Source organism: Tursiops truncatus, chromosome 11 (genome assembly GCF_011762595.2).
Source record: "Tursiops truncatus isolate mTurTru1 chromosome 11, mTurTru1.mat.Y, whole genome shotgun sequence".
NCBI lineage: Eukaryota > Metazoa > Chordata > Mammalia > Artiodactyla > Delphinidae > Tursiops > Tursiops truncatus.
The window spans coordinates 8,740,716-8,767,382 of NC_047044.1; the positions used below are offsets into that span (position 1 = coordinate 8,740,716).

General features: G+C 36.6%; 1 protein-coding gene across 1 annotated transcript in view; it reads left to right on the plus strand.

Moving 5' to 3' along the window:
- The window catches only part of ENTHD1 (ENTH domain containing 1), a 99,319-nt gene that overhangs the window by 20,260 nt on the left and 52,392 nt on the right, over positions 1-26,667 (plus strand). Inside the window, exon 4 of the mRNA XM_019945098.3 lies at positions 19,872-19,990. Within this exon, the coding sequence (XP_019800657.3) occupies positions 19,872-19,990 (119 nt within the window). The remainder of the gene's footprint in view (positions 1-19,871; positions 19,991-26,667) is intronic.

Below are 26,667 nucleotides of genomic sequence, written 5' to 3' on the forward strand. Positions count from 1 at the left end.
TGAGTAAAACAAAGTCCCTTTCATCATGGAGCAAATATTCTAGTGACAGAGATGGATATTAAACACACATAAACAAAATAGATATAAAATATTATGTCAGGTAGTGTCAAGTCCTATAAAGAGAAGAAAAGCAGTGACAGGACAGAGAGTGACAGGGATGCTTTATTTTAGGTCAGGTAGGGAGGGAAGGCCTTTTGGAGGAGGCAGATATTTAAACAGAGACTTGTATGAAGTGAGGGAACAATCCAGGTATATCTGGGGTGTTCCGGCAGAGGGAACAGCAGGTGCAGACGCTCTGAAACGGGAGCAAGCTTGGCTCACTTCACTGTAAGCTTAGGAAATGAGTCCCTAAATTGCTACAGAACTAGCTCAACTCTGAGCCATTATTATGATACATATAAGAAAATCTAGCTTATTGCTTTATAGTCACTGCTTTTAAAAAACCCAAAATGGTATTTCCCCACTTGGTAACAGCTTCTTATTCACTAGGCTGAGCTCTGTATATCTTTTGACTATTTAAAAAAAAATCAATCTACTTGCAAATGAAGAAGTTTTGCTGCAATTAATTTTTTTTCGTACCACAAACATGTACTGAGTACCTACTTACTATATGCCAGACACTGTTCTAGGCCTGGTAAGCAAACTGGGTGTATTTCTGCTCTCATAGAGGTTATATCTAGTGATGGGCTTTCAGTCTGTTTCAGAAACGGTGTTCGAAAAGAGTTTTGGTGAGTGAGAGCATCGTTGAAGTGCATCTGTAGTAAGATTTAAAGTGAGTAGTGAATGTTTGGATATAAAACTGTAGTAAGTTTGTTAAAAATCTGTTACATTATTTTAAATTTTCATTTATCCATTACTGTGTATAATACACATACATAGTAGACATATAGATGTGCGTGTTTGTGTTCAAAAAAGAGAAATTAGAGTAAGTAAGCTTGGCAGTACTAACCATATCCACGTAGGCATTTGAATCGGAAACTGTATTTTAAAAGAAGAAAGAAAACTGACAGTTTGGTTGGGTGGGGGGAAAATAAGAAAATTTACTAGGTGGGCATTATTAATGGGTTAGAAGAAGTAGCAAATGAAAATTTGAAGGTGGGTAGATCAGTTAAAGTTAGGTGCACCCACAAGTGACAGTATTAGGCCACAAAATTGGTAGTGGTGTAAACATAATAGGAATTTCGCTCTTCTAAAATAATCCAGAACTAGGTATTCTAGGATTGATGTGGCTCTCCATGATGTTAGGGCTCTTTCTGTCTTGTTGCTCCACCAAACTCAGCATGTAGCTTCCACTTTAGGTGGAAGGTGGCTGCTTGACTCCAGCCATCACATCTGCCTTCTAGCCAGTAGGAAGGAGGAGGGGTTGAAAATATGAATGCCCTTTCCCTTTAAGGACATTAATGGAAGTTGCCCGTGACATTTTGGCTTACATGCTACTGTTTAGCACTTAGTTACATGGACGCTCCCAGCTTTAAGAGAGGCTGAGAAATGTAGTCTTTATACGAACCAACATGTGCCCAGATGAAAGAAAATCTATTGTTAAGGAAGAAGGAGAGAATAAATATAGGAGACAACAAATAGTCCCTACCATAGTAGGAAAGAATACAAGAAATGAATTAATCGTGGTAACGTATGGTTGTCAGATTAAAAGGCATAGAGAATATAAATTTTAATATGTAGAAAAATGTGGGCAGATAGTTGAGAGTACTCAGCACAGTTTATAAAGGACATAATGAACAGTATTTGGAAATTTCAATTTGATATGACTTGCAACTAGGATCCATTGTAGGCCTTGGAGAACAGAAGGGATGTTTAGCTTAGTCACAGAACTTAGCTTTCTTATTACTGAAAACAGCTGTTGGTGGGAGATAATTCTTACTGCTTTGTGTAGACATGAAGGAGATACAAATTTGAGGGAAGCTTTATAAGAGACAGTTATTTCAATCCAGGTATCCAGGACCTGATCTAGGGTTATGGAAATGAGGGACAGGTAATGTTTAAAGACAGAATTTAGAAAGGAAATGGGTGGGTAGATGATGTATTGGAGAAGAAAGGGAGAAATTGAAAATGACTCTAACATTTGAGTTAGAGAAAATGGAGGCAAGTGATGGTATCATACAGGTAAATTTCCATCAGAAGGAATTTAAAGACTCCTCTAAATAATTTAGTTATAATGAAATGTAAAATTGAATGCATTGCTAGAAATCTGATACCCTGGCTTTAGGATCCAGAGCTGAAACAGCTGTGCCTCACTTCTTTGTGGTGAATTAGCAAGGAAAAAAAAGGTACTTTAGGGAAGGTGTTATACACACATCACTACTTCTACTTCTTTTTACCTGTTCCTGGTTGTTTCCCCCATGTTAATTAATTCTGGTAGATAGCTTGGGTAGTTTTTGTTTAAATGATTTTGTTGTTCGAAGGAAGAGATGGGCTGAAGGATAATTGCAGCTTGATTGGTAAGGCAGAAAGCTATATAAAGCACAGTGGTAACTCAGCTTCTCTGAGCTGTAAGCATCAGACTTAGGTCCTTTCCTTAGAGGTAATAATTATAAAAACTATCACCAGAGACATTGCTTACAACTAGACTAGCAAAGCATGACCTCTGTGGATCATCCAATCTTCCATAAAGAGCTCTTTACTGGCATTATTCTTTGCAATGGAACTTTACCTGTATTAGAGAAGGATTACTCTGGCCTATGGTAAATGTAATAACATTCTACATCATGGAAGTATTTCCCTAAAAATGGTATATGATTCCTGTTGGACCAAAAGTTAAACTTCAAAGTAGTTGTCATACTTTTTTTAAAACTTTTTCATTGATTTTAATATCATATTAGTTGGAAAGGATACCTCACAGAGAGCAACATACACAATAAACTCATGGGAGAGGTTCAATAATGATATGAGATAGAGACCTGTATTTCAATTAGTCTCTTTAATATTACTGATTGGAGGACAGGGCTGACCTCTTTTCATATCCGCTTAGCTTTCCCTTATTTTGAACCCCATGATGTGGCTGATCAACAGCTTCTACTGTGGCTAGAAGTGTAGACTCTGCCATTTTCTTGTTCATTGCTGTGGCATTTTGGCATTATTTTCAATCCGGCATCATTTCACTATGTGAATCTCTAAACCACTTGTCCATCGGTGAAGATTATTTCAGCTAAAACTAGATCATATAATCCATAATGTCCTTTAATCAAGCACATGCATATGATCCTCCATCTTAAAACAAAACCTTCTCTTGACCCCATATTCCCCTCCAATTATTACCCCATTTCTCTGTGCCCCTTTTCATCTCAACTCTCAAAAAAAGCCTGCTATGCTCAATTTCTCTTTTTCTGTTCGTTCTTGAACCCAGTCAGGCTTGAGTTCTTACCATCCTACCAAAATAACATGTGTCAAGATCACCATCTTACTGGAGAAGTATCACACAGCTGCTAATCAGTTGTCATACTTTTATAAGGAAAACACCAGTGTTGATAGTACTTCCCACAGTGAACTTTGTACTTAGAGACTTGATGTAGAGTCGTACTTGGTTGCCTTGTCACATACAGTCTCAATGGCAGGGCTTATGGTATACAAATGGTGGTTGCTACTAAAACATTTACGTTGGTGAATGTTCAAGCAGTGATTTTTTTTAAATTTAAAAACAAATGTATAAAAAAGAAAATAATAATAACTTATACCCCTACCCACCCTAAACCAACTGCTGTTAACATCTTAGAATATTTGCTTCTAGTCTGCTTATTTTTCTTCTTTTGTTTTTGTTTCGGAAAAATCCCTCTTGTAAAAAAAAAAATACAGGCCCATTGTAAAGAATTAGTCACTTCCAATCCCATCGCTGAGAAATAGCCATAATTAATATCAGATGAACATAAATTCTAGGCATCTTTCTATCCATTCACACATATAGGTATAAAGATGAATAACTAGAAAGAAATTGTTTTTATAAAAATGGAATTGTACTAGATGCTAAGTTTCACTACAAACATTTCAGGTCTACTTCTGGCAATAACACTTACTAGGAGCTCCAAGAAACTCATTTATTGCACAACAATCAAAGACTAGAAATGATACACTGAGACATTTCTGGCCTCACCAGAGGTATGGGAAGTCCCTAAGGATCTCTTCTTCTAAAATTTTTAATTAATTAATTAAATTAAATAAATGAAATAAGAACAGGACACGTGAGCTCAGGTGAAAGTGTCTTGGAGCTGGTGCCTGTGGGACACTGCAGGTGACTGCAGAGGTTGAGTTGCTTAAGGGCAGTTATTAGTAGTTAAGAAAATGAATTTTGGGCCTGCCTTTAGCATTGGGAAGGAAAGCATGGGATTACTGTGCTGAACCCAGACCCTCAAGAGGGGGCTGAATTGATTCTGGGTAGTTCTCTCTGCAAGAAGAAAACGTGTTCAATTCACAAGTTAGGTCCATAGGATTCACACCAATTAAAGTCAGGCAATGAGCTCACAATCTGTTTCACCAAACACAGGAGAAAGTAATTAGCAAAGAACATATCTAGTCCCCCACAGACTGTAGATATTAGAAAGGTTGAATACATAATGTAGAAGAACTATGTATTTAAATATTTAAATAAATAAAGGATGTAATCACAGTGTTGATAATGGGGGAGGCTATCCACGTGTGGAGCAGGAGGTATATGGGAAATGTCTGTACCTCCCTCTCAATTTTGTTCTAAACCTAAAACTGTTCTAAAAAATAAAATGTTTAAAAAAGAAATATACAAAAGCACAACTGTCAAAACCAGACTTGCACTTTTCTAAATTAATCCAATTATTCAAATGTCAGTTATGTCTCTCACAGCCTGGGTTCTTGGGCTGAACTAAACTCTTAAGAATTAAAACTGTTTTACTTCAAAAAAAAAAGATTATTAGGATGAATGTATGAATTTGAAAAATGGGTACTTACAGAAATGAGAAATACCATCGAAATAAAAAACTTAATTTAGTGAACTAGAGGATATATCCAATGTAAATAGAAAATATGAAAGCAATGTTTAGACATAGAGGATACATCTACAGAGGAATGACAATTACCATGCCAGTAAAAGTAAACTCTTCTCCTCCATTACAATGGAGGCCAAAGGACAGTGATACAATATATTCACAGTGCAGAGAGAAAATAACAGCCTATATTTGTGTACTCAGCAAAACTATCATTCAAGGCTGAGAGTGAAATAGTCATTCTCAGATAAGTACAAAAACAGAGTTTACCACCATGAGACCTATAATTAAAGAATATACTTCAAAGAGAAGGAAAATTATTCCAGAAGAATGGTTGGAGATGTAAGGGGGTGTGATTAACAAATAGTCAACATGTATATAGAATAAAATAAACACTTTCTGTGTAAAATAATAATGTCTAACTTTCGAGTTTAAAAAAAAGACAGCTAAAATAGTGGATAACCATGGGAGTGGGTCTACAGAATTATAGTATTCTAAGTTCCTTGTATATTTTGAGAAATGGGTAAGGATATTATTTGATGTTAAACATTTAAAGGTAAATGTGCATGATAAACTTTCAAGGGTAAATGCTAAAAGAAGAGAAGTAGAGTGTGTAAATTCCAAAGTAGCAAGAAAAAAATGGAATGAAAAATATTTTTTAATTTTATAAAGGGTAGGAAGCATAGATAAAGTGGGGCAAGTGGAAATAAAAAAGTAAAATGGTAGAAATTAGTCCAAATATATTAATAATCACAATAAATATCAGTGGGTTAAATTCATCTGTTAAAAGGCAGAGATTATCAAATTGGGGGAAAATAAATCCAGATATATATATATATACTGCAAGCATAAGTTCACATAAAGGTTGAAAGCAAGTAGGTGGAAAAAGATAAACCAGGCATTATACTAAGGAAGCTAGTATAGCTACATTAATATCAGACAAAGTAGAATTTAAAGCCAAGAGCATTATTAACGAGAATGATAAAAGGTTTAATTCCCCAGGAAGACATAACATTTCTAAGTGTGAATATAACCAATAAAATAACTTCAAAGTATATAAAGCAAAAATTGGTAGAACTACAGGAAGAAATGGAAACATCTACCATTATAGTAGATGATTTCAAAATCTCTCAATTTTTGATAAGTAAATAAAACATTTTTTAAAGTATGGATTTTATAATTGATTTTATGTTATTAAGAAAGTCTTAACATTTCAAAGAATCTGTATCACGCAGAGCACTTTTTCTAGCAAAAATGCAATTTAGTTTGAGTATTAAAAACGTAAATAAAAAATTTTCATACGTTTGAATGTGGAGGTATTCTATTTAGAATCAGGTAGAAGAAAAAGTTCCCATTCTCCTTCTGTTCAGTTTTATACTGGAGGTTCTAGCCATGAAAATAAAACAAGTAAGTGAAATTTAAAACATAAGTATTGAAATGGAAGAAATAAATTTATTTGCAGATGAAAAGATTTTCATACAGAAAACTTGAAAAGATCTACAGACATATTAGAAATAATAAGAGAGTTTTAGCAAAGTGGCTGGCTGTAAGGTCAAAATAAATTGTTTATTGAAATAATCAAAAATATTAAGTATCAGTTGTCTCCAAATTGCATAAATTTAGTGGAGGGTTTCTCAAGCTTGGTACTATTGACATTTTAAGTCAGATAATTCTTTGATGTGGGGACTGTCCTGTGCAGTGTAGGATGTTCAGCATTACCTCTGGCCTCTACCCACTAGATGCTATTAGCACACATCCCTTCCTTTTGTGAGAACCAGAAGTGTCTGCAGACATTGTCAAATGTCCCCTGGGGGCCAAAATTGCCCCCAGTTGAGAATCACTGATTCAGTGCATTTACAATCAAAGTCCCAAAGGATTCAAAAATTGAATTTGATCAGCTGATTCCAAAAATTTATCTGAAAGGATCAGAAGCTCAAGCATATCCAAAATGTTCCTGAAGAAGAATAAGGTGGAGAGCTTGCCTTTCTAGATAACAAGAATAGAGCAACAGTAATCATGGTAGTGTGGTATTGATGCAGGGATGGGTGCATGGCCAATGGAACAAACTATAGAGCCCTGAAAACAGACCTGGGCAACTATGTTATCTCAGTGTATGACAGAGGTGGCGTTTCACATTGGTGGGGAAAGGATGAACTGCTTAATAAATAATACCAGGGAAATTATTTATCCATATTGAAAAAAATGAAATTAGGTCTCTACCTCATATCATGCACAAGAACAAATCCTGGAGGAATTAAGAACTTAAAAGTGAAAAAATAAAACTTCAAAATGTTAGAAGAAAATATAGGAGAATATCTTTTTCACATTGGGATAGGGAAGAATTTCTTAAACATAACCAAAAATGATCAAACTATTTTAAAAAAGGTATTTATAACTTTGACTATTGTGGTAGGTAGAATTCTGTGAATAAACCCCAATGACCCTCACCTTTATTTAATGCCTTCCCCTTTGAATGTGAGCATAACCTGTGAAGTATGATGAATTATCACTCCCATGATTATGTTACATTATATGTCAAAAAGGGAGTGTCCAGGTGGACTTAATGTAACCACATGAACCCTTTAAAGGCAGAGTTTTCTCGAGCTGGTGTTAGAAGAAGTCAGAGAGATTCCAAGAGTGAGAAGGATTTGATGCACCCTTACTGGCTTGAAGATGTAGTGATGAGGAATGTAAATGGTTTCTAGAAGCTGAGAGTGATCCCTGGTTGCCACCCAGCAAGGAAATGGGAACCTCAGTCCTACAACCATGAGAAACTGAATTCTGCCAACCACCTGAATGCTCCTGGAAGTGTTTTCTTCCCCTGAGTCTCCAGATGAAAGTCCAGCTTGGCTGACACATCGATTTTGGCCTTGTGAGACTCAAAGCAGAGAACCCGGTCAAGCCTGCCTGGGCTTCTGACCTACAGAACTGTGACATAATAAATAGGTGTTGTTTTGAGCCACTAAGTTTGTGGTAATTTTTGGCAGCAATAGAAAACTAATAAAACTATTAAATTTAAGAATTTTCTCCTCATCAAAAAACACCATATAAAAAAGTGAAAAAGATAGTCACAAACTAGGAGAAAATTTTCTGACACGTATAACTGACAAGGATTAGTTTCCAGAATACATAAAGAATTCCTATAAAACAAGAAGAACAGGGCTTCCCTGGTGGTGCAGTGGTTGAGAGTCCGCCTGACGATGCAGGGGACGTGGGTTCGTGCCCCAGTCTGGGAAGATCCCACATGCCGCGGAGCGGCTGGGCCCGTGAGCCATGGCCGCTGAGCCTGTGCTCCGCAACGGGAGAGGCCACAACAGTGAGAGACCCGCGTACTGCCAAAAAAAAAAAAACCAACAAGAAGAACAGCCCATTTGAAAAATAGGAAGGAGATATGGAAAGCATTTCCTAAAAGAGAGGAGGAAATATGTAAGGCCAGGAAACATATTTTTTTAATGCTTAACGCTGTGATGTTATATAGTACCAACAAACAATTATAAAATGAAATATATGAAAACACACAATTTACAATAATTTCAAAAACCATCTAATGCCATATTGTGAGGAATTTCCTTCTGTTCCTTGTGCTACATTTTCTTCTACATTTGGAATCTTTTTTTTTTTTTTTTTTGCATACCATCTCTCGCTCTCTTACTCCTCGTCTCTTTTCTTTTTTTCTACTGGAATGTATTTGTTTAGTTGCCAGGTCATTTCTTTACATCTGATGATGCTCAGGCAGCTCTGACTAGGCACTGTTTTGAAAGCAATAGAGAATCCTGGTTAAGCACTCAGGTTCTGGAGTCCTACTGCCTGGATTGGAATCCTGATTCAGATTGTGTGGATTGTATGACCTTGGACATGCTACTTAAAACTTCATGCTGCAATTTCATCTTCTGTAAAATGGGGATGATACAGCTCCTATTACAGAGTTCTTGTAAGAAGTAAATGGGTTAATAGAGGTACTGTATAGCACAATAGACTTTGTTGGTTATTTGCGCAGGTGTGATTTCTTGACTCTTTGTACCATATCTGAGACCAGTTTGTTTTCTCCACCAAGTTGCGGTTTGTGGGCTATTTATTTTATCCACTTTTCTGGAGCAAGGAGGAATAGGGGCCTTCATTAGGCCATATGCAACCTTGTTTAGAATATGGGACTTCCGAGTCTTTTGTACAAGATCCTGCTCATTCTATCAAGTTGGGAAATGTGCCCCATTCCCATCAGGTGGGGAGAGACCCTCAACTTCAGATCCTTCACCCAATTCAATGTGAAACTATGGCTTTCACTTTCATTTAAGTGTCAGCATCTTTATTTACTAACTCTGTTACACCTATTTTTTTTCTTTAGCTGTTTCCACCTCTTTTCAGTCATAAGGAAGGAAAATAGCATTGTCCATTCAGTTCCCTTTTTTTTCCAGATATGAGAATATTGATGAGAAATCTCAGAATCTTGTCAACTCATCGGTATCACCTTTGGGAGAGAGGGGATGTCCTAGATTTTGTTTCTTTCCTTGGCCACCAGTTATTTATTTTTTTCTTTTAAAATTACCTTTAGGTACATCTGTTTCCATGTCAGATTGCTACTGTAAATTTTTTGGATTAGCTTTTTTTTTTCCTTTTTTCATCTTTATTGGAGTATAATCACTTTACAATGTTGTGTTAGTTTCTGCTGTACAACAAAGTGAATCAGTTATATGTATACATATATCCCAATATCCCCTCCCTCCCACCCTCCCTATCCCACTGAGGGTAGTTGTGCACGAAGGCTCTTAAAAAAGAGGGCAAAATCCCTTGATAAAGCAGTTTTGATGGTTTCTAATATATTTTTAATAGATCTTTATTGGAGTATAATTGCTTCACAATACTGTGTTAGTTTCTGTTGCACAACAAAGCACATCAGCCATATGCATACACATGTCCCCATGTCCCCTCCCTCTTGAGCCTCCCTCTCATCCTCCCTATCCCACCTCTCTAGGTCGTCACAAAGCACCCAGCTGATCTCCCTGTGCTATGCAGCTGATTCCCCCAACTCTATTTTTCTTTCTCAGCATTGCTTTGGCTATTCAGTCTTTTGTGTTTCCATACGAATTGTCAAATTTTTTGTTCTAATTCTGTGAAGAATGCTGTTGGTAGCTTGATAGGGATTGCATTGAATCTGTAAATTGCTTTGGGTAGTATATTCATTTTCACAATATTAATTCTTCCAGCCCAAGAAGATGATATATTTCTCCATCTGTTTATGTCATTTTTGATTTCTTTCATCAGTGTTTTATAGTTTTCTGAGTACAAGTCTTTTGCCTTCTTAGGCAGGTTTATTCCTAGGTATTTTATTCTTTTTGTTGCAGTGGTAAACGGGAGTGTTTCCTTAATTTCTCTTTCTGATTTTTCGTTGTTGGTGTATAGGAATGCCAGAGATTTCTGTGCATTAATTTTGTATCCTGCCACCTTACCAAATTCATTGATTAGTTCTAGTAGTTTTCTGGTGGCATCTTTAGGATTTTCTATGTATAGTGTCATGTCACTGGCAAACAGTGACAGTTTCACTTCTTTTCCAATTGGTATTCCTTTTATTTCTTTTTCTTCTCTGATTGCTGTGGCTAGGACTTCCAAACTGTGTTGAATAAGAGTGGCAAGAGTGGACATCCTTGTATTGTTTCTGATCTTAGTGGAAATGCTTTCAGTTTTTCACCATTGAGTATGATGCTTGCTGTGGGTTTGTCATATATGGCCTTTATTATGTTGAGGTAGGTTCCCTCTATGCCCATTTTCTGGAGAGTTTTTATCATAAATGGGTGTTGAATTTTGTCAAAAGCTTTTTCTGCATCTATTGAGATGATCATATGGTTTTTATTCCTTAATATGTTAATGTGGTGTATCACATTGATTAATGTGCATATATTGAAGAATCCTTGCACCCCTGGGATAAATCCCAGTTGATCATGGTGTATGATCCTTTTAATGTGCTGTTGGATTCTGTTTGCTAGTATTTTGTTCAGGATTTTTGCATCTATGTTCATCAGTAATATTGGCCTATAGTTTTCTTTTTTTGTGATATCTTTTTCTGGTTTTGGTATCAGGGTGATGGTGGCTTCGTAGAATGAATTTAGGAGTGTTTCTCCCTCTGCAATTTTATGGAAGAGTTTGAGAAGGATCAGTGTTAGCTCTTCTCTAAATGTTTGATAGAATTTGCCTGTGAAGCCATCTGGTCCGGGACTTTAGTTTGTTGGAAGATTTTTAATTACGGTTTCAATTTCATTACTTGTGATAGGTCTGTTTATATTTTCTAATTCTTCCTGGGTCAGTCTTGGAAAATTGTACCTTTCCAATAATTTGTCCATTTCTTCGTGGTTGTCCGTTTTATTGGCATATAGTTGTTTGTAGTAGTCTGTTATAATCCTTTGTATTTCTGCAGTGTCAGTTGTGGTTTCTCCTTTTTCATTTCTAATTTTATTGATTTGTGTCCTCTCCCTTTTTTTCTTGATGAGTCTGGCTAAGCTAAGGGTTTATCAATTTTGTTTATCTTCTCAAAGAACCAGCTTTTAGTTTTATTGATCTTTGCTATTGTTTTCTTTGTTTCTATTTCATTTATTTCTGCTCTGATCTTTATGATTTCTTTCCTTCTACTGACTTAAGGTTTTCTTTGTTCTTCTTTCTCTAGTTGCTTTAAGTGTAGGGTTAGATTGTTTATTTGAGATTTTTCTTGTTTCTTGAGGTGAGATTGAATTGCTATAAACTCACTTCTTAGAACTGCTTTTGCTGCACCCCATAGGGTTTGGGCCGTCGTGTTTTCGTTGTCATGTGTTTCTAGGTATTTATAAATTTCTTCTTTGATTTCTTCAGTGATCTCTTGGTTATTTAGTAGCACACTGTTTAGCCTCCATGTATTTGTGTTTTTTACAGTTTTTTTCCTGTAACCGATTTCCAATCTCATAGCTGTGGTCAGAAAAGATGCTTGATACGATTTCAATTTTCTTAAATTTTCTGAGGCTTGATTTGTGACCCAAGATGTGATCTATCCTGGGGAATGTTCTGTGTGCACTTGAGAAGAAAGTGTATTCTTCCAGTTTTGGGTGGAATGTTCTGTAAATATCAATTAAATCTATCTGGTCTATTGTGTCATTTAAAGCTTGTGTTTCCTTATTTATTTTCTGTTTGGATGACCTGTCCATTGGTGTAAGTGGGGTGTTAAAGTCCCCTACTATTATTGTATTACTGTCAATTTCTCCTTTCATGGTTGTTAGCATTTGCCTTATGTATTGAGGTGCTCATATATTGGTACATAAACATTTATAATTGTTATATCTTCTTCTTGGATTGATCATTTGATCATTATGTAGTGTCCCTCCTTAACTTTTGTAACATTCTTTATTTTAAAGTCTATTTTATCTGATACGAGTATTGCTACTCCAGCTTTCTTTTGATTTCCATTTGCATGCAATATCTTTTTCCATCCCTTCACTTTCAGTCTGTATGTGTCCCTAGGTCTGAAGTGGGTGTCTTGTAGACAGCATATATATGGGTCTTGTTTTTGTATCCATTCAGTCAGTCTGTGTCTTTTGGTAGAGGCATTTAATCCATTTACATTCAAGTTTATTATCGATATCTATGTTCCTATTACCATTTTCTTAATTGTTTTGGGTTTGTTTTTGTGGGTCTTTCTCTCTTTTGTTTCCTGCGTAGAGAGTTTTCTTTAACATTTGTTGTAAAGTTGGTTTGGTGGTGCTGAATTCCCTTAGCTTCTGCTTGTCTCAAAAGCTTTTGACTTCTCCATCGTATCTGAATGAGATCCTTGCTAGGTAGAGTGATCTTGGTTGTAAGTTTTTCTCTTTCATCACTTTAAGTATATCCTGCCACTCCCTTCTGGCCTGTGGAGTTTCCACTGAAAAATCAGCTGATAACCTTATGGGGACTACTTTATATGTTATTTTTGGTTTTTCCCTTGATGCTTTTAATATTTTTTCTTTGAATTTAATTTTTGTTAGTTTGATTAACATGTGTCTTGGTGTGTTTTTTCTAGGGTTTATCCTGTATGGGACTCTCTGTGCTTCCTGGACTTGGGTGACTATTTCCTTTCCCATGTTAGGGAAGTTTTTGACTGTGATCTCTTCAAATATTTTCTCAGACCCTTTCTTTTCCTCTTCTTCTTCTGGGACCCCTATAATTCGAATGTTGATGCATTTAGTGTTGTCCCAGAGGTCTCTGGGATTGTCTTCAATTCTCTTCATTCTTTTTTCTTTATTCTGCTCCTTGGCAGTTATTTCCACCATTTTGTCTTCCAGCTCACTTATTTGTTCTTCTGCCTCCGTTATTCTGTTATTGATTCCTTCTAGTGTATTTTTCATTTCAGCTATTGTGTTGTTCATCTCTGTTTGTTCTTTAGTTCTTCTAGATCTTTGTTAAACATTTCTTGTATTTTCTCAATTCATGCCTCCATTCTATTTCCGAGATTCTGGATCATCTTTACTATCATTACTCTGAATTCTTAACTGCATCTTCCCACACTGCCATCTTGACTCTACCTCTGGATTAGTTTTGACTTTTAAGAAAAACATCTCATTAAGTATTCAATATTTTGTGATGGAAACTCTATTGCAGCTTTACTCTGTTACCTTAACTCAGGAGTCAGCTACTGAATATTTAGACTTGTTTTGTAGGGACTGTTCATTTCTTCTTGTCCCTGTAGCTGAGTATATAATACAGTTGTGGGTTTTCCTGTTTACCATTATTATTGAGTAAGAACTACTGGCAGTGTCTCAAATTTTGTATGCTATTGTTAGCAAAATGCTGAAATAAAATTGCCTCAACTCCCTTTTTAAGATCTCCTGAAACATACAAAACGGCAGCCATAGAGAGTTTGGAGTGCTGAGGTCCTGCGAGACTAAGGCTTTCTTGCTCCTGGGCATCGTGGCCTGAGTCCCTCCTGACCCTATGTTGCTTCTTTGAGGGTCCAGCAAGCAGAGCCTGGCTCTGGGGTGAGGCGCAGGGTGGGGTGGCCCCGGACGCAGCTGCAGCTGCTCAGCCACAGGCGTTTGGGTGCTCCCTGCGCACACACCGGCCTCCACAGCTGCAGCCCCTCCCTCCGCCCAGAGCCTCAGGGCATCAAGGGGGTGAGGAATGGCAGCAGAACCGGGGCTCAGATCCAGAGGAGGAAAGTGGCGCCATCTGAGCTCAGGCCTGAGGGAGTGTGCCTTTCCCCTACTGCTTTCTCTCCGTGTACAACTCAGACTTTCACAACTGAAGACCTGATTTCTACACATACTCATCCACCCTTCATTTTTCCCAGAATAATATGACTCAAGAAAGAGGTTATACTTTCAAAGGAACTTTTAATTACCGTTATTAGGAAGTTTGTCATTAGGCCAGTGTCCATGGGGAGATTTTTAGCTCATGGAATGTGTTTTCCGGCAAAGATCCAGTTAGAAAATAAAATGCTACTTTGCAAAAACAAAAACAAACAAACAAAAAGATCTCCTGAAACAAAAGTTTGTCCTTTCTCATTATTTATTAGCTACCTATTTCCAATTTCATTTTAAAAATCTACTTAAACATCTCTGCTTTCTTATTCTTTATCCTTTCTCTGTTTTCATTTTTTTAAAAAAACATGCTTTTCCCCACTAATTTCAAAATTTACCTTTCAAAAAAGATTTATCATACTCACATCCTATCTCCTGTGCCTCTGAAGTATTTGTCATGAGTAAATAGGAGCAGAGTAATAAAGCGGAATAATGGAGGTGCCGTATGTAGTGGATGCTGTGGCGTTTCCCACATTCCCACTTCAAGATCAAGGCAATTATTCCCTCGGCAGCTGGGAGACTTGGTGCCCGAGGGGTCTCAGCTGAGTTCTTCTCTTCAAATTCCCAACAGCTGAAGAAAGCCTCTTTACCTAAGATCATGCCCTGTCCCTGAGAGAACCTACTTTCAATGACTTATGGAAGTGGGCCGTCCCCTTTGCTTCAAGGCAGGACAACGGGGAAGAGCCATTCCAGCCCCAGAGCTCCTAGTAGGACTGGCTGAGGCCTCTGCTGCAAACGCATCCCAGCTGAATTTCTCCCTTGGCCCAGTCCTGCCTCCCTCCCTACTCCCAGATGTGGTTTCTGAGAGTACTCCCTAATGAATCCCCTCGTACAAATCTGGGTCTCGGAGTCTGTTTCCTGGGGAATCCAACCTACAACAATGGCTTTGCCTCAGGATTTATGATATAGGACAAAGATACGTACATAAATGAGGAGAGAATTATAAAGCAAATGGGACAAAATGTTAACAATTGGTGGATCTGGATGAGAATTCTTTGTGCTATTCTTGCATCTTTTCTGTAAGTTTGCTCCAAGATAATGAAATTGTTAAGGTTCTAAACTCATGATTCTGCAAAAGTTAAATATAAACTTAATCACTATGAGGCTTTGAAATCTTATCAGTTCTTCATTAGCCCATGAATGTTTTCTGTGATAGATATACTTGTTCATTTTTAAAAGTTAATTTTGTTAGGTAAATGACTTAGTTTACTTCAATTACACCTAAAAGGACACTGTCAATACATAGTAACAATGTCTAGTAGATGCTAAATAATACATAGAACAGTTTGGGTATTTATGGAGGGTTTCAACTCCAAAATGTGCTGTCACATTGTTAATGTCTGATAGTTTGAACGTCAGTTTGGTATCTCATCTGAGAAATATCAGAGGGTTCACCAGTTCTGCTTTGTGGTATTATCTAGTGATACAGGCTCAATGAGATCTATAGCTTCTCTCCAGATAGCTTCTGCCAAGTACCTACAGCTGTGGTATCTAAGCACTCATCTTCGAATGACTCAATAGCATCGTTTCCTGCAGCATCTTCGCTTTTTCCTTTGAGGTTTCTCATTCACATACTAGTACTCCTTGACTGTGACTTCACAGTCTTGATTGATAAATAGCTTGTGATATACAGGATACTTCATTTCCACTAAGGAACTAAATATGTGAAGTGTGTTCTCCCCCTCCACTTGCTTGTGAAAACCCAGAAAGCAATGTTGTGTAATCACCTAATTTAATTAAGCACACCTCACTTCCAGTGTTGCGCTGATGCTAAAATAAATTTCTAAATGAATTTCTGTACACTCAGTATATTCTAACTGCCTTCCTTCTTGCTCCATAAGATAATTTATTATAGGCTTAAAACATTTTAGCTATTCTAGGCTAAAATGCATCTCCAAATATGCAAGATATTTTTTTCTTTCACAATCCTTACTATTCTTCAGTTTTCCTCACACTTTACTTCACAATTGACTTCCTGAAATTTTTATTAATCTACTTCTGTGATGTCTAAAACTTAAGTCCATATCATTTCAAGGATAATTTGTTGCTGAATGCTCAAAGAGTGATAATAAAGATAGTTCCTCATTAAATCACTTGAAAGTACATAGATGATCTAAGCCTCAAACTACTGCTGTTTGCCGGTATTACTTATAAAATCTCCAAGTCCAAAATAAGCTCACTTTAATTATTCATTTTCATGTGAAGTTACAAGAAAATGAAAAGTTAGAGCCATAAATGCAAAGTTCTTATTCTTCAGCATCTTTGTCTTATATCATACTTGCTCCTTTTGCCCATGTAGTTCCTTCTGCTTGGAATAATTTCTCCCTCTGTATTTATCAGGATCCTAGCCATCCTTCAAAGCCTTCTTCACATTTTACTTCCTGTTTGAGGCTCTTTCTGATTACTCTGGTACACATTGATTTTTTTTCCTCCTTAGAATTTCTATTCCTAAAGTTAGTTATTTTAAGAAAGTTTGACCTGTAATTGTTCTCTTCTAATTTTTTCCCATAAGTCTCTGTATGTTAGACTTATCTCACTAGTCAGGCTATAAACTTTTTGAAGGCAAGGACCAGGCTATTTTTCTTGTATAATTCCTAAAATGATTTTGAAAAATTATATGCCTCCTAATATGTTTTTAACTGACATGTGAAATTTTGTCTTAAGTATAGTAAATGCAAAGGATATAATTCAAAATATTGACATTAAAGACAAAAGAAAAGAAAACAAGCAAAACTTTCATGAGTCTTTTAAGAGCATCTAAAGGAGTATAAATACTATTGTGATTCATATCTGTAGTCATTCATTTGAAACAATACATGGTCTTCTTTAATTATTGGACATTGTACATCATTCCCTTTTCTCCTTGAAGTCATATATCTATTCCACATCCCTCACAGAATTTTATCCTGATAGAAAGTATGTTTATGCTTGAAAGTTGTCTCTACATAAAATATGTATATAAATTGAAATTATTTTTCTAAGTTGTCTGTGACAAGAGGCTTTAAGTGGCAAAGTAGTTCTTCTAGATTGACTTACTGTTACAATTATTTTTAGTACAAAGTCGATCAAAACCACATAAATGGGGGCTTCCCTTGTGGCACAGTGGTTAAGAATCTGCCTGCCAATACAGGGGATATGGGTTCGAGCCCTGGTCCGGGAAGATCCCACATGCCATGGAGCAACTAAGCCCGTGCGCCACAACTACTGAGCCTGTGCTCTAGAGCCTGCGTGCCACAACTACGGAGCCCACGTGCCACAACTATTGAAGCCTGCTCACCTAGAGCCCGTGCTCCGCAACAAGAGAAGCCACCGCAATGAGATGCCCATGCACCGCAACGAAGAGTAGCCCCCGCTTGATGCAACTAAAGAAAGCCCGTGCGCAGCAACGAAGACCCAATGCAGCCAAAAATAAATAAATAAATAAAATTTAAAAAAAGAAACAACCACATAAATGTGGTTAAGTACTTATTAAACATAAAGAATAAAATTTTATTGGAAAGACATATTTTTATGAGCTACATGGAACTGTTCATTTACCCATATATGAATATTACTTAGTCCTTGAAATAAACAGGGTTTAGCATAAATTCTGTTTCTGTTTTACATTTTTAGAGATATAAATGCTGAGAAGATTTGTTCACCTAAAATTGGGTGGGGAATAGAAGGTGTTTTATTATAGCAATGTCAATTAATTTTATGAATTCTTTCCAAATAATATGCCAAAAATTATATAGTGATTTATTATAAAAATGTTTTTCATCTCTTGTCAACTGTTAACTTGATTAGATCTTTCTTTAATGTTGTTGAAAGCAAAAGATTGGAAACACCCCACTTAGAAAAAGATTTGTTAAACAGTCATTGGGAGCAATTTATGTTCTCAATTTCTGGAAATAATACCAAAAACCTTTTGCTAAAATTTATCAAATGACTATTAATTATTCTGGTTACATTTTAATTTAACCCAATATACTCAGAATGTGTGGGAAAAATAAAAACACTAATTGCAGTGTACCCGTCAATACAAAATTTTTTGAGAAAGTGATTTTGTGTCATATGCTTTAAATGAATTTTCATCAAGTCTTCAGAACTGCAGATTTGTTTCATTCAATTATTGGAGAATATTTACCATATTTACCTAGTTGTCAAAGTCGGCCCTCATTGTGAAAACAAACAGTAGAATCAGATTTAAAGTTTCTTTCAGAAAACATCTAACATTATTTAAATAAACATGTAACCAGACATCACTCTGGTTGTATTCACACTCCTTAGTTTTCTTAAGATAAATAGCTAAGGCATGAAGACTTGCCCTGAGTATGTTGCGTTGGTGAAATAAGGTGCCCCTGCCTCTGATGCTTTCTGTGCTCTTCTGTTATGGGACTCTTACTCAGGAGCGATGCATTCTTCGACAGTACTGAGGAATGGAAAGCACAAGGACATTAGATGAGACTTATCAACTGTCCTGCTCCTCCACACTGTGATATATCTGAGTACCACACATCCTGGTGTGGACCAAAAGAACTGTTGCTTGTGCCATGCTTTGCGATTAAAAGAAATATGTATAAGACAGGACAAACTTTGAAGCTCTACTTTGGGTTTTTCATGCCTTGATTAAAGGAAGCTTCCCTATAACAGTCGTTTTTACTATTGTTTGGTGCCTTAGAGACAATTATGCTTGTATCTTAAGGGAAGATGCACCATAATAATATGGGTAAAGAAAATGTCTTTCTTTGTAAAGTGGGAGAAAATTGATTATGAAAGGGAAAGGGGAAAGAACCAGCCAGATGCTTCTACACAGTTGCATTCTCAGGCAGATCAGTTTTTGGTAAGAATATATATAGAACTTGTGCATCTGGAAATTGAGTCCTTTAAAGCTATCTATGCCCATAAAGCTATCTATGTACTTAGACTTGGGAAGTCTTCAGGCACCCCCAGAGGTGTGCATATACCAGTTTGAAGATAGATTTCTTATGCTTTTTGTGGTCTCCAATAATATGCTGAAATATAGTTACTGCTAATACTTTTGTTTACATAGTAATTAACATAGGAAGGAAAGTGATATTAAGACTACAAAAACATTAAATTCAGCAAATATATATAAACAGATATATCAGCTTATCTTCATTGGCATTTCTTTTTTGTTTAAATTTTGTTTCAATTTTCTTTTTATAAAATAATCTATACATTTCTGACTAATTTTGCCTAGAACACATGAAATTCACACTGCAGGAATAAAGTTCTTTTAAATATTATTAGAATAATTATAATTGTCATTCCTGCTTTGCTAAAATTTCATTTGAGTAATTTTCATTTTTAAACTCTATTTTCTACACTATATTATACTTTATTTTAAAAAATGTTTCAAATAATAAAACTTAAAATTGAATCATTGATGGGAGAAAGGGCTAGAATTGAATTTGTATTTTTAAAATCTGTCTGAACTTGTCAATTATGATAAAGGGATATATTAAATGATTAATATTCATAGGTAACCATTGGTACATGATGTATATTTTGTAGACAAAATGGATCTTCAGAAGTGATTAACTTAAAAATTGTGAGGTGATGTGAAAACATTACTATTTCCTGTCAAAGTAAAATCTTAGCTTTATGTTGTTGACAGAAAACACTTCCAAGGCAGGATTGAAACAAGAGCAGTGTCAAGACATTCAGTTGCCTAGCAGAAGTGTGTCATCCCAGGAAATACTACCCCTCAAGATTAATGCTTGGAAATCAGCAGAGGTAAGTCATTATAGTAGTTTCCTATGGCTGCTCTAACAAATTACCACAAACTTAGTGCCTTAAATCAACACAAATGTAGTATTTTAGAGTTCTATGTGTTAGAAGTCTGACCCAGGTCTCACTGTCCCGGAATCAAGGTGTCTGCAAGGCTGTATTCCTTTCTGGAGGCCCTATGGGAGAATTTGTTTTCTTGCTTTTTCCAGCTTCGTGTGTTCTAAAAGAAACTGTGCTTGTCTTTTAACTTTGTTTTTGATGTCTTCTGTTACACAGAATTTTAAATAAGAATAAGGTTAAATTAAAGTTTTCCTTTATAGTTCATGCTTTTTAAAATCTTATTTAAGAAATTCTTTTTTTTAATCCTAATATAATAAAGGTGTCTTATTTTTTCTTCCAATGTTCAAATTTTATGCCCTCTGGAATTTTACTGTATAGTGTAATATAGGGGTCTTATTTATCCCCCTGTGGATAAGCAATATTTAATTTTTTGAACAGTCCATCTTACTCTACGCATTTAAAAAAGGTTTTTATTGCGAAATAATTATAGACTTATAGGATGTTGCAGAGACAGTACAGAGTCCCATGTACCCTTCACCCAGCTTTCCCCTGTGTTGACTTCTATATAGCTATAGTAGTACAATATCAAAATCAGGAAATAAACATTGGCATGTTATGCTAACTAGACTACAGACCTTATTCAGTTTTCAAATTTTCAATTCAGTATTCATTTTTTTAACCTGCATTGTGTGTGTATGTGTTCTATGTAATTCATCCTAAGTATAGATTCCTATAACCAGCACCAAAATCAAGATACAGAACTGTTCTATCACCACAAAAGAAGTTCCTCATGCTATTCACCCCATCCCACTCCTCCCAACCCCGTATACGGGCAACCACTAATCTTTTCTCCATCTCTGTTGTTTTGTTATTTCTAGAATGTTGTGTAAATGGACACAGACTATACGTAACTTTTTGAGATAGATTTTATTTTTCACTCAGCATAATGCTCTTGAGATCCACTCAGGTTGTTGCATGAATCAATGATTCATGCCTTTTTATTGTTAAGTAGCATCCCATAGTATAGATGTACCAGAGTTTATTCAACCATTCACCCACTGAAGGATAGTTGAGTGTTTCCAGTTTGGGGCTGTTTATGAATAAAGCTGCTGTGAACATCTGTGTACAGGTTTTTGTATGTGAAGTTTTCATATATCTGGGATAACTGTCCAAGAGTGCGCTTGCTGGATTGCGTGGTAAGTGCATACTAAGTTTTTTAAGAAACTGTCAGACGGTTTTCCAGTGTGGCTGTACCGTCTTACATCCACCAGCAGTGTATGAGAGATCCAGTTTCTCTGCATCCTCACCCACTTTTGGTATTGCCACTATTTTAATTTTAGTTATTCTACTAGGTTTCTGGTGAGATCTCATTGTGGTTTTAATTGGTGTTTCCCAAATGGCTAATGATATTGAACATCTTTTTATGTGCTTATTTGTGCCATCATAACTTCTCTTTGGTTAAATATATATATTCATATTTTTTGCCCATTTTCTAACTAGGTTGTTTTTTACCATTGAGTTTTGAGAATTCGTCATTTATTCTGGATTCAAGTCCTTTGTCAGAGAGGTGACCTGCATATATTTTCTTCCAGTCTGTGGCTTGTCTTTTCTTTTTAACAGTATCTTAACAGAGCAACAGTTTTAAATTTTGGTGAAGTCCAATTTATCAATTTTGTGAATCGTGCTTTTGGTGTCATATCTAAGAACTCTTTGTCTAACCCAAGGTTGTGTAGATTTTCTCCTAAAAGCTTTATAGTTTCATGCTTTCCATTTAGGTCTGTGATCTTTTTTTTTTTTTTTTTTTTTTGCGGTACGTGGGCCTCTCACTGCCGTGGCCTCTCCCGTTGCGGAGAACAGGCTCCGGACGCGCAGGCTCAGCGGCCATGGCTCACGGGCCCAGCTGCTCCGCGGCACGCGGGATCCTCCCGAACCGGGGCACGAACCCATGTCCCCTGCATCGGCAGGCGGACTCTCAACCACTGCGCCACCAGGGAAGCCCTGTGATCTATTTTGATTTAACTTTTGTATAAGGTGTGAAGTACAGGTTGAGGTTTTAAAAAAAAAAAAAAAATTTCTTTTCCCTACAGATATCCAGTTGTTTCAACACCATTGTTGAAAAGACTTAAATTTTACTCTAATATGCTTAAGTGTGATTTTCCTTCTCTTTCTTCTTTGTCACCCAATGAGACTTTCCAGTGGAAGGTCTTTCATCTTTATTTAATTCTGAGACAGTTATCTCTGGTTCAAATATTTCTTACTTTATTTTCATTTTCTCTCTTTCTTATATGGGCTCTTCTTATCTGGATATTAGTAATTCCCTTTCTATCTTCATATCTCTTAACTTTTTTTTATAGTTCCTATTTATTGTTTTCTTTTTTCTTCCTCTAGAGTTTCTCAATCTGATCTTCCAGTTTAATAATTTGTTCTCAGCTATGTTCATTCCACTGTTTATCCCATCTGTGTTCTCTATTTCAACATTCTGTTTTTACATTTGATATTTAATATTTCTATTTCATTCTTTTTATTGTGTTTTTTCCTGTTTCATATTGCTTATCCCTTTCCTTATTTATTTTAGTATGTGTATTAAGTTTATTTTAAATTCTTGGTCCATCTTTTCTAATATCTGTGCTTCTGAAAAAACCTGTAATTCGGTTTTTTTTTTTTAATAGTTTTGATCCCCAAATGACTGGTTACCCCTCCGGGTTATGGCTGCTCTGTCTAGGATTGCTAGAGGTTGCACCTTAGTCTGTGTCAGCCCTATCAGCTTAAGTGGAACGTAGGGGAAGTGGACTCTACGGTGGAGAGCACCTCTCTCCCCTCCCCGTTCCCTCCAAGAATACCAGAGTTAATCATTCCTCACTCTGAGGATCAATGCCTCAAATTAGATCTTTATCCTTAGCACCCCAAGAAGAAGCAGATTTAGAGGGAGACACTCCTTAAATTGTAAACCACCTGCCCTGGGGGATTGGAAAAGGAAGTGTGAAGAAGCATCTTCTCAAGCCTACCTAGTCAGTCCCCACTGAGTGTTCTTACCTCCTCAGGGCTTCTGCACTCACCAGAAGCACTCCCTCCCGAGTTTAGCTCTCTGACTCACAGCAGGTGCGCAGGCAGGTTCCAAGGCATTGAGTGGGCAGTAATTCCACCAACTCCTTCCTTATTTTGTTCAACCATTGCACAGGCCACCTTCTGCCCCAGGCTAAAGCCAACTAGACACCCTCACACCCCTCACACACAAACATACCAGTTCAGAATAGCCACGCCATCTCTCCTGCGGCCCCTCACGGTTTTCTTCTCATTTAAAAAAAATTTTTTTATTGGGGTATAGTTGATTTACAATGTTGTATTAGTTTCAGGTATACAGCAAAGTGAATCTGTTATACATATACATGTATCCAACTCTCTTTTAGATTCTTTTCCCATATAGACCATTACAGAGTATTGAGTAGAGCTCCCTGTGCTATACAGTAGGTCCTTATTCATTATCTATTTTATATATAGTAGTGTGTGTGTGTGTCAATCCCAGTCTTCCAATTTACTCTTCCCCCCTTCCCCCCCAGTTAACCATAAGTTTATTTTCTACATCTGTAACTCTGTTTCTGTTTTGTAGATAAGTTCATTTGTAGCCTTTTTGTTTAGATTCCACATATAAGCGATATCATATGATATTTGCCTTCCTCTGTCTGACTTCACTCAGTATGACAATCTTTAGGTCCATCCATGTTGCTGCAAATGGCATTACTTTGTTCTTTTTTATGGCTGAGTAATAGTCCATTGTACTGTATATATATACGACATCTTCTTTATCCATTCCTCTGTTGATGGACATTTAGGTTGCTTCCATGTCCTGGCTATTGTACATAGTGCTGCAATGAACATTGGGGTACATGTATCTTTTCAAATTATGGTTTTCTCTGGATAAATGCCCAGGAGTGGGATTTCAGGGTCATATGGTTTTAGTTTTAGTTTTTTAAGGAAACTCCATACTGTTCTCCCTGGTGACTGTGTCAGTGTAGGAGTACACTGTAGCATAGGAGGGTTCCCTATTCTCCACCCCCTCTCCAGCATTTATTGTTTGTAGATTTTTGATGATTGTCATTCTGACCAGTGTGAGATGATACCTCATTGTAGTTTTGATTTGCATTTCTCTAATAATTAGTGATGTTGAGCATCTTTTCATGTGCTTTTTAACCATCTGTATGTCTTCTTTGGCTAAATGTCTATTTAGATCTTCCTCCCATATACCTAGGAATAAACATACCTAAGGAGGCAAAAGACCTATACTCAGAAAACTATAAGATACTGATGAAAGAAATAAAAGATGGCACAAACAGATGGAGAGATATACCATGTTCTTGGATTGGAAGAATCAATATTGTGAAAATGACTGTACTACCCAAAGCAATCTACAGATTCAATGCAATCCTTATCAAATTACCAACGTCATTTTTCACAGAATTAGAACAAAAAATTCTTCTCATTTTGATGTCATCCCCTTATAGGATCTCCAAGCTTGATCCTGAGGGAGGGGGCCACTGAATCAGAACTGGAACCTGCTCTGTTCTTCAGTGTTCTCTGACCTTCCCAGACATGCACCTACTTACTTCTATTTGTACTTTCACATAAGAACACACATCTTTAATTCTGGCATATATAACTCCTCAAATAATATTTTTTTCTCTATTTCCTTGACATTTTTTTTTTCTGATTAATTTCTTTTAGGTATATATTGGGCCACTTAATCTCTCATTTTCTATGTCTTTCAACTGCTTTATTTTATTAAAATTTTTATTGAAATATAGTTAATGTGCAATATTATGTTAGTTTCAGGTATACTACATAGTGATTTGACATTTGCATACATTATGAAATAGTCATTGTGTTAAGTCTAGGAACCGTCTGTCCCCAACAACTGCTTTTAAAAGTAGATTTTTGTAAAAAAAATAAAAAAGAAAAATGGTCATGAAGAACCTAGGGGCAGGACGGGAATAAAGATGCAGACCTACTAGAGAATGGACTCGAGAATATGGGGAGGGGGAAGGGTAAGCTGGAACAAAGTGAGAGAGTGGCATGTACATATATACACTACCAAACGTAAAACCATAAAACCGATAGCTAGTGGGAAGCAGCCGCAGAGCACAGGGAGATCAGCTCAGTGCTTTGTGACCACCTAGAGGGGTGGGATAGGGAGGGTGGGAGGGAGGGAGACGCAAGAGGGAAGAGATATGGGGATACATGTATATGTATAGCTGATTCACTTTGTTAAAAAGCAGAAACTAACACACCATTGTAAAGCAATTATACTCCAATAAAGATGTTAAAAAAAAAAACTTAAAAAAAAATAGTTTTTTGTTTCATTATGTCTCCATGCTGCATTTTAGGTAATTAATCAGAACCATCTTCCAGTTCATTTTCTTCTCCTTTCACCTCTGTCCACTCTAGAATTTTCCCTGTCCATTAAGTGTTTTATTTCGATAGCTATTGCATTGCTTTTTTACAGGATATTCATTTGTACTCATTTCATCTCTGCCTGTTTTGGCTTCTTGTTTTTTTTATTTCTTTAAATTAATGCTATCCTTTCCATTTTCTTTTTGAGAACTAAATATACTTAGTTTTATATGCTTTTTAGATTTCTTAGTTTCACTTTGTCAGGAGTGGGTTCAGTTTTCTTTCTGTGTTTTGGAAAACTGGTTTGTAAGCTCTCCTTGAGTGGCTCAAGTTTTTTATCTTTCTTATTCTCTGAGTGTCCTTAACCTTTCCTGCCTAACAGTTTTTCATTTGCCTCCTCCTGACACCTGGGACTACGTAGCACATTCAGAACCTACCCAGGCAGCTTGGGGCTCCTTTCTTTTGCTCATGTCAGAGATATTGCAGATCCGGTCCCCAGACCACAGGATGCTGTGGCTCAGTTGCTAGTGAAGTTTAGTTCTCACCTGCTTGTATACTACTTTTAGAAGCCATAGTCCCAGGCTGTGACTGATGCCAGGTTATTTCAGCTTCCTTTGTAAGTAGTGAAGCTCAATGCCCGGCGTAGTTTCAAGCAGTGAGCCCATATTCAGCACTCCTATCTTGGATGGTCAGAAACTAACACACCACAGTGGTAAATCTGTGTTTACCTCTCTGGAATTGAGCTTCTAGTTTTCTCTGATTTTTTCTGGACCCAAAGTCCCAAAGGTCCACAGCTTCAGCCTCCTTAGCATCATGTGTTTTGTGTTCGTGCTCTCATCCGTGAAGATGTTCATCTTGTCTTTTAGCATGACTGTACCTTTAATTCTCACCTTTGTATTTTCTCTTCATTACTATGTGTTTGGAGAACACATATCCCTGAAATATGAACACATAGAACCATCTTGACTGGAAACCTGTTCCACTCAAGACTGTATGAAATTATCTCATTGATTCATTCTTCTGTTTTATGTGTGTTTCTCCTACTAAAAGGAAAGATCCTCTTCAGGTGCTTTAGAGACCTTTCTAGTCTTATTCATTATTGAATCTTCAGTTGTCAAATTCTTGTTAATGAAAAGTGAAATGAATGAATGAGTAGACGCTCAGTATTAGCTCCCTTCCCCTCTTTTCCTGTGATACAGGCTTGTTTGGCCTTCTGCTCAGAATGCTTTGTTTAGTGT